At 38.8% G+C, this 14238-nt stretch overlaps 1 protein-coding gene across 1 annotated transcript in view; it reads left to right on the forward strand.

Annotated features, from left to right (window-relative positions):
• slc35f4 (solute carrier family 35 member F4) overlaps positions 1 to 12394 on the forward strand; it is a 161958-nt gene extending 149564 nt beyond the window's left edge. The window contains exons 5-7 of the mRNA XM_072268111.1: positions 983 to 1175; positions 4387 to 4476; positions 12090 to 12394. Of these exons, the coding sequence (XP_072124212.1) occupies positions 983 to 1175; positions 4387 to 4476; positions 12090 to 12331 (525 nt within the window). The 3' untranslated portion in view covers positions 12332 to 12394. The remainder of the gene's footprint in view (positions 1 to 982; positions 1176 to 4386; positions 4477 to 12089) is intronic.
• The last annotated feature ends 1844 nt before the right edge of the window (positions 12395 to 14238 follow it).

The following is a 14238-nucleotide window of genomic DNA, read 5'->3' on the forward strand; positions in this document are numbered from 1 at the left end:
GCTACTCTGACATATGTCCAATGATAATCTTTGTCAGATATGGAAGTGATGCTAAGGTATGTTTTCAGATGATTCATACCACTTATGCTAAGTAGTGGTTTGATGATGTATTTTATCTTTTTCATTTTTTTAAGACTACATCACCATTGATTACAAGGTTAAAAGCTCATTTATACTTAACAAATTGAATGAAAGACAGACTGATCTAAAATTTGCTTTAAGTCATGGGATAGGCTGACAGTGATTCTTCCAAACCAGATGCTAGCTTTCCAATGTGGAAAACAATTCCGCCCGTTTGATGCTTTTTTAATATCACCATTATTTTTAAGAGTAGGTTAATATTTTATTCCAAGTTATTATGTTGACATGTTATTAGGAAAATCGTGGACCATTTGTTCAATGAACCTTTTAACACCACTTGTAATTACTTTTGATTCTAACTGGGGAACATTTCAAGATCGCCAATTAAGTATCACAACTGTGCACCTATTTGAAGAATGGTAGAAAAGTTTTCAAATATCAACAGTCTAATTATAACTGTTAAACTAGAATGTATATAGTTTTCATTGAAGCACAATGTTCTTATTTCTAATAAAGGGATTAAATGAATCCTTATCTTTATGATGCTGCTCCCAACAATGGAATGTTACATTTTGAAAGTGACAACGTTCTGTTTTTGTACTGATTTTTGCCAATTCAGTTAAATGTTATGGATACTATATCTCCCCACAATTTATAAAGTACATGACCAAATTCAGATGAACATACCGAAAGCAACAAAAAGTCATCAATCTGAAATATCAGCTCTTTCCTTTCTCCAACATGCTACCGAACCTGTGGGGCACTTCCAGAATGTTTTTAAAATTACTAATCTAATTAAAACTTTGATTGTTTAATTGGTATAATTACAACTGTTCTTATGACTTACAAAATATACCACATTATAAAATAACTTAATCCAGTTTCCTTAAATCTCTTCTAGGTCCTATTTAAGATGTTTCTGGGAAGTGCAAATTTTGGAGAAGCAGCCTATTTCATTTCTACTCTGGGCTTCTTCAATTTAATTTTTATATCATCAGCACCGGTCATATTGTATTTTACAAAAGTGGAGTATTGGTCCTCATTTTCTGCTTTGCCATGGGGTTACCTCTGTGGAATTGCTGGGCTTTGGTTAGGTATGTAACTTAAATGCCTCTTAAGAAGTTGAATTCCTTCAGTTTCCCTACCCTTAAAGTAATAAGGATGGTATGGTAGCGTGATGCATCATGTCGGGTATTATGGCACCAGCAATTCGGGTTTAATCCCGACATAGTCTGTGAGTCATTCATACGTTCTCCCTGTGACTGCGTGGATTCTCTCTGGATGCTCCTGTTTCCTCCCACATTCTGAAATCGTATGGGTTAGTAAGTTAATTAGTCATACGTATAGACTTTGGCAGCAGGGTCTTGTGGGGGTGGATGGGTCTTTGCCATGATCTATGTCTAAATAAAACAATAAATAATAAAAATAATCTGATACAGTTTAATTTATCAAGCCTTTGAAAGTGCTTTTTAAATTTTTATTACATATTGCCTTATTATAGGTGAATTTAATTTTGCTACTGGGTAATGAAAACAAGTGTGTCTCCTCCCTCATTCAGATTGATGAGTCCTTTCAAGGAAGTAAACTTAACTCTTATGAATGAATTGATTTAGGTGATCGAATGGGCTGAAATAAATGACAAGACAGTCAGAAATCCAAGACCATTAAGTATAGGCATGAAGAAAACTCAACACTGATCAATGGAATCATGTATTGAAACTGAACATGGCAAGCTGTATGTGGGGAATCGCACTGCAAACTTAGGTTGTTGATTTCAATATAGTAATTGCTGAACAGAATTGTCTATTACATAAAATTGATATGCTTCTCTAATGTACAAGAGTTTCCTAAGGTTTCTGAAAACAAAGATAGTTCTTCCAGCAGTTTGATTTTTGCTTCACATTCCAGCACCTATGGAAGACACTAGCAGTATGCTAGAAGTTCAAGGGGTGTGGGGTTAGAAGTAAGTGCAGTTGCTAACGCTATGGAGAAGGTGCTTGGGAAGTTGAAAGGTCTGAAAGTAAATAGATCACCTGGACTAGATGGTGTACACCCCAGGGTTCTGAAAGAGGTGGCTGAAGAGATTATGGAGGCATTAGTAATGATCCTTCAAGAATCAATAAATTCTGGCATCGTTCTGGAGGACTGGAAAAGTGCAAATGTCACTCCAGTCTTCAAGAAGGGAGGGAGGTAAAGGAAGGAAATTATGGGCCAGTTAGCCTGATCTCAGTGGTTGGGAAGTTGTTGGAGACAATGTTGAGGATGAGGTTTCGGGGTACTTGGAGGCACATGAGAAAATAGGCCAAATTCAGCATGGTTTCCTTAAGGAAAAACCTTCCCAGACAAATCTGTTGGAATTCTTTGAGGAAATAACAAGCAGAATAGACAATCAGTGGATGTGTGCTTGGATTTTCAGAAGACCTTTGACAAAATGCCGCACGTGAGGCTGCTTAGCAAGATATGAGCCCATGGTATTACAAAAAAGATACTAGCATGGATAGAGAATTGGTTCATTGGTGAGTGACAATGGGTGGGAATAAAGGGAGCCTTTTCTAATTGGTTGCTGATGACTGGTTGTGTTCTGCAGGGGTTGGTGTTGGGACTGCTTCTTTTCATGTTATATGTCAATAATTCAGGTGAAGGAGTTGATAGCTTTGTGACCAAGTTTGTAGACAACACAAAGATAGGTGAGGAGGCAGCTAGTATTGCAGAAGGACTTAGACGGATTAGGAGATGGGCAAAGAAGTGGGAGATGGAATATAGTGTCAGGAAAAAGTGCAGACTACTTTCTAAATGACAACAAAATTCAAAAACCTGAAGTGCAAAGGAACATGTGAGTCCTTGTGCAGGATTTCCTAAAGGTTAACTTGCAGGTTGGGTCAGTGGTGTAGAAAGACAAATGCAATGTTAGCATTCATTTCAAGAAGACTAGAATATAAAAACAAGGATGTAATGCTGTGGCTTTATCAGGCACTGGTGAGGCGTCATTTGGAGTATTGTGAGCAGTTAACTAAAGAAGTGCTGATGTTGGAGATGCTTCAAAGGAGTTTCAGAAAATGATTCTGGGAATGACAGGTTTATCTTGTGAGGAGCATTTGATGGCTCTGGACCTCTATTCGCTAGTACTTAGAAGAATGAGCGGAGGGGATGGATCTCATTGAAACCTATTGACTGTTGAAAGGCCTAAATAGAGTGGGTGTGGAGAGGATGTTTCTTATCGTGGGAGAGTCTATTACCAGAGGGCAGACCCTCAGAATAGAGGGGTGTCCATTTAGAACAGAGATAAGGAGGAATTTCTTTAGCCAGGGGGTGGTGAATCTGTGAAATTCGATGCCATGGGTGGCTGTGGAGGCCAGGTCAGTGGGCATATTAAGGCAAAGGTTGATAGGTTCTTGATTAGTCAGATCATGAAAAGTTATGGGGAGAAGGCAGAAGAACGGGTTGAAACGGAAATGGATCAGCCATGATAAAATGGCGGAGCAGACTCAATTGGCCTAATTCTGTTCCTGGGTCTTATGGTTTTATCTGCGGTCTGTTGTGTCTCCAAGATGAGAGCACAATAGTACTTAATAAGGGCTGAAGGTTTAAAAGGCAATTCTTGCAAAAACAATATAGCTTCATAGATGACATCCTGAGTGAGAACCAAAAAGTCCTTCACTGACTACTTTTGTATATACCAATGTGCAATGACCATAGTGCACACCTAGGGTCTCTACACAAGAATACTATGAATGCCAAATATACTGCTGCACTTTGGGAACCAAAAAGAACCACAATCAATCAGAGCCTGAAAAGCACCAGGCAACAGTTTCAAAGATCAACAGTTACTGAGAAGAAGGCAGAGTAGATCCAGCTTGTACACCCCACTACCCAGCTCACTAGGACCATGGACAGAGGATAGCTCCATCTCAGGGGGTTAAGGGTGTTGTATCATTCGCACCAGTGATAATTAGCTGAGATGAAAACAATATCACCCAGTCTTAACAGGTGGGATCATTTTTAATTGAGGTGGACCTAATGTATCCATTGGTGCAGACCCCACTGTCCTTAGGCAGCTATGGGAATGTTCGTCAGGAAGATTAATGATGACTCACAGCAGTTCACTTTTTCACAAAAAAGTCTGTCTTCATACATACGAAACAGCAATACAATTTCCAAAGTAAGATTATTATCTATTTAACCTATATCATAACTGACAGTAATCTACTCAAAACAGTCGGTGCTGTTGTTGTTCTGTCCAGAATGGGAATATATAAATAATTCACCTCAACATATGAAATATATTTATTGTTGCTTTTTCTGCAGCCTTCAATATCCTTGTGAATGTCGGCGTTGTCTTAACATATCCTATACTCATATCCATTGGGACTGTACTCAGTGTCCCTGGAAATGCAGGTAATTTTCTTGTCTTCACTGTACATTGAGCTTCTGTCCTTCATAGTAAAGCTATCAAATAATTATTTTCTTTTGTACGTTAGGTTAAGAAGTATTAAAAGTGACAAAACTATTGGATAAAAGTTTGTCTTTGTTCCCTGGTGTTAATCTGGCTGAATAAATTGCCTGACCTTTATAAAAACTGTCTTCTTTCACTGTATTGGGGAGGATAGCTTCACTTTGATATGCTTTGATCCTCATTATGGTTTAAATAGTGTAGGTTCCAGCATTTTACAGCTAAAGTGCTTCTTGAACTTTTACATCAATCCTTATTGAAAGCAGTGATGTTGAAAGTTGTGAAATTCTGTAAATACCAGTTATTTATTATTGCCAAGTTTCTGCGATCACTATCTATCACAATGTCATTGACATAGCTACTATTGAAAGAAAAAATTAGCTAAAAGTCATTTTAAGTTTTTACAATTCTCTGATTTTCTTTACCAGCTTCCTTCTTTATCCCTATTACCTTTGGCCTCAGCTCTCTTCTTGCATATGCCGAACTATACACCCTTCCACTGAACCATTTTCTCTTTATTATATTTTAATTTCTGGAATCACTTTCAAGTTATACCTTCATAGTTGCAATGAAATGGCCATTACTTACCTGTGAGCCTTAACCCCACTTGCCTTTCTGGACCTCAGCCATCACAGGTGGCTGTAGTGCTTGACATTTATGCAATGTGATTAAGGGTGTGAAAACACAACAGCCATAGTGTCTGCACACAGACCTCACAGAAGCCGGGTGAACTCATGGTTAAATGGTCAAAATGGCTAAAATACATAAACCAAATGAAATACCTTAAAACCTAAGGTATCACAGTCAACCATAATGCAAATAGACAACTTTAGGAGAACGCCAAACTATTGGATGGAAAGGAACGAACCTCTGACCTCATTCTATATTGTTTGCTTTCTGTAGAAATCTGCCTGTGCTAGAAACATAATCCTTTGCAGTTCTAATATAGTTTGGTCAGAATATTACAGAACAATGCAGTTATATTTTCTATTCCACTTACCATCAGTGAGAAGCACAACCGTAGCAATAGCAATTTGTACATTTGCTAATTCAGTTATCCTGTGGAACTTTTCTTTTCCACTGTTAATGGTGAAACAGAAATATCAACAGTGAATTTTTTAAAAATTATTCATTTTTTGGGAGCTGGCCACAATTAGCAAATGTACAAATTGCTATTGCTACGGTTGTGCTTCTCACTGATGGTAAGTGGAATAGAAAATATAACTGCATTGTTCTGTACAGCTGGCGTTATTGCCATCCCTAGTTATTCTTGTGATGGTGGTTGTGGGATAGGATCTTACAGGATTTAGACTAATTTCAAAAAAACATTTGAAGGTGCAAGGAGTTAAAGCAACCTGACAACTTTGGCAATAATTTTAATAGCTACCCATGCCTCTAATTTGAGTTAGTTACTGGCATATTATAATTTTTCTGGTAAGTCACTGTCTGGAAAGCACTCAATACTTCCCAATAACCTAGCAAATGAAAATCAATAAACTGGAAGCTGGAAATAAGAATGGAAAATACAGGAAGTACTCAGCAGGTTAAGCAATTGAGTGCCTAACACATCAGTATAACTATACGGAAACCTGTGAAATACTGCTCAGCTTCGATTCATCAACTTGTGATTTTGCTCATAGTCCTGTCATCTACAGTCTCTTGTGTCTCCATCTCCCTCTGCTTCTGTTTTGCTGCCCTTTGCTGCTTTTATCTTCTGAAAATATATACTTTCAAACTTTGGCAATAGAAAATGCATGCAATTAAAATTCTTCTTACAGGATATTGCAGTTTCCATGGAGTCTGTCTGCTTGCAGTTTTCTTCTTTACTTCTCTTTTAATGCATTCTCTCTGAAATGCTCCAAACGTACACATAATTGGTGCTTTATATTATGCAGTTTAAGTTCTGGTTGAGATTGAGAATAATAAGGAACAAGACTGACCTCTGAAAGTAATGAACTGTGTAGTTAAATGAACTATTGCATTGGATTTGAAGAGCAGCCTGCTGGTGCCCTTCAGGTTCTGACTGATTATGTTTTTTATATATGGCTCCCTTGCACCAGCTCCATCATTTAATAAAGTAATTGTTGACCTTTGTACCACTTTCTTGGATTATTTGTTGATTTCCTTAATATTAAAAATATTATTATTTAATAACAATTGCAGTATCTGTAAGGTAGAGAGATTCTCCTCAGCCTAGAAATTTTGTACCTATCTTGAATGCACTCAGACTGGGCTTCCAGACTCCAGAGAATTCTAAAGATTCGCCTTCTTCTTAGGGAAGAAATTTCTTCTGATCTTAGTCCTGAACAGCCATCTCTTCATTTTGAGAATACATCCATCAATTCCAAATACCCCAAGCAAGGGAAATGTCATCTCAGCATTTATCCTGTCAAGTCCATAAGAATTTTGTATGTTTCAGTGAGATTATTTTAAACCTGGAGAACATAGGGCTAGTCTGTTTAATATCTCCAATAGAATCAGTCTGGTGAAACTTTGAGTATATATGCAGCTGTATAAAACTTTAGTTTGGCCATATTTGAAGTATTATATGTGGTTCTTGTTGCTGAACTATAAGATGGATATGGAAGCTATGGGAAGGGTTCAGAGGAAGTTCACAAGTTTGTTGCCTGGCTTAGAGAATGTATTAGCTATAAGAGGAACTTGAACAAATTTGAATTATTTTCTCTGGATCACTGGAGGTTGAGAGGCAACCTAACAGAATACATAAAATTCTGAATGGCACAGGTAGGATAAATAGTCAGTGTTTTTCCCGGGATGAAAATATCAGATACTAGAGTGTAAAACTTAATGTTGAGATGGGAAAAGTTGAAGAACGTTTATGAGGCACATTATTTTTACATGGATAGTGATAGGTGCCTGGAGCACACAGCCAAGGGAAGTGAATGAAGCAAATATGATAAAACGTTTAAGAAGCATTTAGACAGATGCATGAATAGATAAGAATTAGAGGGATACAGACCATGTGCAGGCAGCTAGGATTAGTTTGGATTGGTACCATGGTTGGTACGGACAATAGGCAATAGGTGCAGGAGTAGGCCATTCAGCCCTTCGAGCCACCACTGCCATTCACTGTGATCATGGCTGATCATCCACAATCAGTACCCTTTTCCTGCCTTCTCCCCATATCCCTTGGCTCCGCTATCTTTAAGAGCTCTATCTAACTCTTACTTGAAAGAATCCAGAGAATTGGCTTTCACTGCCTTCTGAGGCAGAGCATTCCAGAGAACCACAACTCTCTGTGTGAAAAAGTTATTCCTCAACTCCGTTCTAAATGGTCTACCCCTTATTCTTAAACTGTGGCCTCTGGTTCTGGACTCCCCCAACATCGGGGCCATGTTTCCTGCCTCTAGCGTGTCCAATCCCTTAATAATCTTCCATGTTTCAATCAGATCCCCTCTCATCCTTCTGAATTCCAGTGTATACAACCCCAGTCGCTCCAATCATTCAACATATGACAGTCCCGCCATCCCGGGAATTAACCTCATGAACCTACGCTGCGCTCCCTCAATAGCTAGAATGTCCTTCCTCAAATTTGGAGACGAAAACTGTACACAATACTCCAAACAACAGGAATTCCACAGATGCTGGAAATTCAAGTGTCCGGTGCTCCCGATGTGGCCTTTTATATATTGGCGAGAGCCGACGCAGACTGGGAGACCGCTTTGCTGAACACCTACGCTCTGTCCGCCAGAGAAAGCAGGATCTCCCAGTGGCCACACATTTTAATTCCACATCCCATTCCCATTCTGACATGTCTATCCACGGCCTCCTCTACTGTAAAGATGAAGCTACACTCAGGTTGGAGGAACAACACCTTATATTCCGTCTGGGTAGCCTCCAACCTGATGGTATGAACATCGACTTCTCTAACTTCTGCTAATGCCCCACCTCCCCCTCGTACCCCATCTGTTACTTATTTTTATACACACATTCTTTCTCTCACTCTCTTTTTTCTCCCTCTGTCCCTCTGAATATACCTCTTGCCCATCCTCTGGGTTCCCCCCCCCTTGTCTTTCTTCCTGGACCTCCTGTCCCATGATCCTCTCGTATCCCCTTTTGCCTATCACCTGTCCAGCTCTTGGCTCCATCCCTCCCCCTCCTGTCTTCTCCTATCATTTTGGATCTCCCCCTCCCCCTTCAACTTTCAAATCCTTTACTCGGTCTTCCTTCAGTTAGTCCTGATGAAGGGTCTCGGCCTGAAACGTCGACTACACCTCTTCCTAGAGATGCTGCCTGGCCTGCTGCGTTCACCAGCAACTTTTACACAATACTCCAGGTGTGGTCTCACCAGGGCCCTGTACAACTGCAGAAGGACCTCTTTGCTCCTGTACTCAACTCCCCTTGTTATGAAGGCCGACATGCCATTAGCTTTCTTCACTGCTTACTGTACCTGCATGCTTACTTTCAGTGACTGATGAACAAGGACACCTAGATCTCGTACTTCCCCTTTTCCTAACTTGACACCATTCAGATAGTAATCTGCCTTCCTGTTCTTGCCACTAAAGTGGATAACCTCATACTTATCCACATTAAACTGCATCTGCCCACTCACCCTACCTGTCCAAGTTACCCTGCATTCTCATAACATCCTCCTCACATTTCACACAGTCACCCAGCTTTGTGTCATCTGCAAATTTGCTGATGTTACTTTTAATCCCTTCATCTAAATCATTAATGTATATTGTAAATAGCTGCGGTCCCAGCACTGAGCCTTGCAGTACCCCACTAGTCACTGCCTCCCATTCTGAAAAGGACCCATTAATCCCTACTCTTTGTTTCCTGTCTGTCAACCAATTTTCTGTCCATGTCAGTACCCTACCCCCAATACCATTTGCTCTAATTTTGCCCACTAACCTCCTATGTGGGCCTTATCAAAGGCTTTCTGAAAGTCCAGGTACACTACATCCACTGGCTTTCCCATGTCCATTTTCATAGTTACATTCTCAAAAAATTCCAGAAGATTAGTCAAGCGTGATTTCCCCTTCATAAATCCATGCTGACTTGGACCGATCCTGCTACTGCTATCCAAATATGCCGCTATTTCATCTTTTATAATTGATTCCAGCATCTTCCCCACCACTGATGTCAGGCTAACTGGTCTATAATTGCCTGTTTTCTCTCTTCATCCTTTCTTAAAAAGTGGAATGACGTTAGCTACCCTCCAATCCACAGGAACTGATCCTGAATCTATAGAACATTGGAAAATGATTACCAATGCGTCCACGATTTCTAGAGCCACCTCCTTAAGTACCCTGGGATGCAGACCGTCAGGCCCTGGGGATTTATCAGTCTTCAGTCCCATCAGTTTACCCATCACCATTTTCTGCCTGCTGCGAATTTCCTTCAGTTCCTGTTACCCTAGGTCCTCTGGCCACCATTACATCTGGGAGATTGTTTGTGTCTTCCCTAGTGAAGACAGATCCAAAGTACCTGTTCAGTTCATCTGCCATTTCCTTGTTCCCCATAATAATTTCACCCGTTTCTATCTTCAAGGGCCCAAATTTGGTCTTAACTAATTTTTTCCTCCTCACATACCTGAAGAAGCTTCTACTATCCTCCTTTATATGCTTGGCTAGCTTAAGTTTGTACCTCATCTTTTCCCTACATATTGCCTTTTTAGTTATCTTCTGTTGCTCCTTAAAAGTCTCCCAATTCTCTGGCTTCCCGCTCATCCTTGCTATGTTATACTTCCTCTCTTTTATTTTTATACTGTCCTTGACTTCCCTTGTCATCCACGGTCACCCTTTACTCCCCTTAGAATCTTTCTTCCTCTTTGGAATGAACTGATCCTGCACCCTCTGTGTTATTCCCAGAAATACCTGCCATTGTTGTTCCACTGTCATCCCTGCTAGGGTATTTTCCGGTCAACTTTGGCCAGCTCCTCCCTCATGGGTCCATAGTCCCATAGACATTGTGAGCTAAAGCAGCTTTTCCAATGCTGAACTATGTTCTATGTAATATTTCAGGGTCTGAAATATCACTTATCTACACATTATTACCTTCCAGTCTGTGGGAAAAATTCTGGCATCCAACAAGACATCTTTACTCTTTACTGAAATCCTCTTGCACTAAATGAGAAGGTGCTATTTCTTTTCTGTTGGCTTGGTGGAACTGCATGTTAGCAGTTTGTGTATATATGGACATCGAAATAGTTTTCAACACTAACATGCTTTAATGCTTAAAGGATACTCCACCTTACTACATTTTTACTAAAACAATGACCTCCCAATTTTCCATGATATATTTTGTCTGGCATGTTCTCAAGCTTTTACTAAGTTGTTCATATGACCCTAAATTCTCTCTGCACCCTGCACTGGCACTCAGATTTGTCTCATTAGCAAACTTGGATATAATGTCCCTGTCCTCTCAAAAGTTATCATTGAAACACATTGTGAACAACTGAATCCCCACCACCATTCACTGTAGTACTCCACAGCCTCCCCATCCAACAGTGACCCATTTATCATTTCTTTTTCTGATCATTAACTAACCTTTAATCCATGCTAGTATATTTTTCCCAACCTGATGCTCTTGTTTAATCGTCTTGCTTGGCACCTTACCTTATCAATTGCTTTGCGAATTTCCTGTACACTTAATCAGAAAATTTCCTTCTAATCTGTGGAAAACATTCCAGAACCTATGGAATTTTGAAAGATGACAACCAGTGCATCTTGTATCTCCATATCCGCTACTTTCTAAACCTTGAAATACAACATCAGATCCTTGGAATTTATCAGTTTTCAGTCCCATTTTGCAATAAAAGTTTATTTTAAACTAGTTGTTCTCCACCATATCTGGGAGATTATCAGTGTCATTCATTTAAAAACAATTCTGTCAATTCCTCATTCCCAAATATAATTTCTCCTGCTGCATTCTGCAAATTCGTATCAATGTTTGCTAATGTTTTTCTTTATACAAATCTATAGAAGCTTTTCTTTATAAAGTTGGGTGCAAAAACTTAGAAGTATTTTTTTATTTGTATCAAAGCCCCCTCTTTAGGAAGCCTCTGACTGCAGTTTATGGGACCTTTAGGTATACTGTTTGCCTATATAAAAATATGACTTCACATTGAAAGTAATTGAGCCAGAACTTGTCACTCTCTCTTTACTGACCTGGGTGGTAAGTCCTCATTCAAAGTTTTACAGATCCACCTGTATCAACTTGGAGCTGAGTGCTGCCTCAATTCTAGATCACGAAGTCCTGCCTCTGGATGTTGTGCAACATAATGGTGTCACATTATACATATATTAAAAAAAATCTATATTATGATTTGTTTCTGTTATTGGACACATGACACTTATAATTCTTAGACTAATGCACAAGTAAGTATAATTTTAAAATGTAATAATATATTTATTTATAAAATAAATAGAATAAAATAACTAGATAATTCAATAACTATTTTTGAGATAATAATCAAATTGCATTTGGGCTGTAAGTATTTAATATTGAAAGTTATGATACATTCTGTTTCTAGTTTTAATAATAACTTATACAAGAACACTTACTAATGAATAATTTGCTTTTTTTTACACAGTTGTTGACCTCCTGAAACATGAGGTAATATTCAGCATGGTGCGATTAGCTGCAACAACCATTATATGTATTGGCTTTCTATTGATGCTACTTCCCGAGGAATGGGATGAGATAACTTTAAAGTTTATTAACAGATTGAAAGAAAAGAAAAATGAGGAACAAACTGAAGATGTCACAGAGTCCAGTGTCCACACCCGGACCAGAAGCAGAGCGAATGGTACAGTGTCAATACCTTTGGCTTAAAAGCAGTCATGTTTTTAAATGCACGGGAATGTATATTCTGTGAATATGATTTAGTTTTGTGTAACACAGTATGCTATTATGACATTACTTTTTGAAGCAGATCTGCTGTATACAATATAAATATAATACAGTTTCACTATAAAGGATATATTATTGCAATTTAATCTTTATAAAGTTAAATGGAAATGGATGTTAATGTCTAATAAATTTTTGTATTGAAAGTCCTCACATTGTTATTTTTATTATTTATTTAATGGTACATTCCTTTGATTAAAATGAATATTTTTGATTGCTGTTACTACACTTAACTGTAATATAACACAATCAAAATAAAGATCTATAGAGCACATACAGCAACATCTTGTTTCCTCAGATAGAGATAATACTTAAATGTTTTTGAAGAAAGACCTGTTAAAGATAGCAGTAAAAGCACTGGCAATCTTTCTTGGCAATCCACTGTATTGTGATTAGCATGCTGCCAGGTCTGCATAGGTGCTTTTTGATGGCATGGTTCTTGTGAGGCACAATCAGATATCAATGAAATCACTTACAAGTTTGTCTATGGGTCATAGGAGGCCAAAGACAGTTTGAAACCGGACAACATGGCATAACCTTTTCAGGAGAGGGGTGGGGTGGGTGTGAGCTGTTACACTTCAGGAGGTCTAACGTAAGAGGAAGTTTTATTTTTAATGGCAGGACCCTTAACAGCACTGAAGTATAGAGACATCCTGGGGGTCTAGATACATAACCCATTGAAAGTGGCCACAAAGTAGATAGGATGGTAAAAAATGGCTCATGGAATGCTTGATTTTGTTAATAGGAAGACTGAGTATGAGATTCAGGAAATCATTTGCAGCTAGATAAAAGACCATAAGACTTAGGAGCAGAATTAGACCATTTGGCCCATTGAGTCTGCTTTGGTTTGGTTAGGCTGCACTTGGAGCATTCTGTGCATTTCTGTTTGCCCATTACAGGACACATGTGGAGGCTCTGGAAAGGATTCAGAAGAGATTTACCAGGATTCTGTCTGGATTAGAGGGTATCAGCCAAAAGGAGAGTTGGAACCAATTTGATTGTTTTCTCTGGAGCAGCACATGCTGAGGGGAGACATGATGGAAGTTCATAACATTATAATAGGCATAGATAGGGTAGACAGTCAGAAGGTTTTTTGCAGGAAGAAATGTAAAGTACCAGAGGATATGCATTTAAGTTGAGAGGGGTAAGTTTAAAGGAGGTCTGCTGGCCAGAGTTTTCTTACATAGAGAGTAGCAGATGCCTGGATGGGCTGTCAGGAGAAGTGATGGAAGTAAGTATAATAATGGCATTAAACGGCTGTTAGATAGACACATGGATATGCAGGGAATAGAGGGATATGGACCATGTACAGGCAGAAGAGAATTAGCTTAATTCAGCATCATGTCCAGCACAGACATTATGGGCTAAAGGGCCTGTTCCTGTGTTGTACTGTTCTATATTCTGAAAAAAAATCACTTCAGGAAGAAACTGCAAGAATAAAGTGAGAAGAAATGGCTTAAGAGAACAATTTCAGAAGATCAGCTCCCACGACCTGGACTTCTCCAGATCCAAGGTAATATTCATAATTCTTGGTTCAATCTGTTTTTGTTCAAATCTACAATAACTACAAGTCCAATTTCACAATTTTCACCTCACTTACTTCACTGTAATGAAACTCTTGTCACCTACCATCTTAATTTCTGCCTATGTTATTTTAACATGGTGTGGAAAACAATTCCCACTAAAACAAATTTGCAAGATTGTGGAGAATAACCAGGAGAATGGGACTAAATTTGAAAAACCAGGACAGGTATGAAGAGCCAAATGACTTAAATGTGTGTTTTAGACAATGTACTTTGGTAATTACAGTGCATCTGTAGTTGTGAACTTCC

This window comes from Mobula birostris, chromosome 1 (assembly GCF_030028105.1).
Source record: "Mobula birostris isolate sMobBir1 chromosome 1, sMobBir1.hap1, whole genome shotgun sequence".
In the NCBI taxonomy this organism is placed as follows: Eukaryota; Metazoa; Chordata; class Chondrichthyes; order Myliobatiformes; family Myliobatidae; genus Mobula; species Mobula birostris.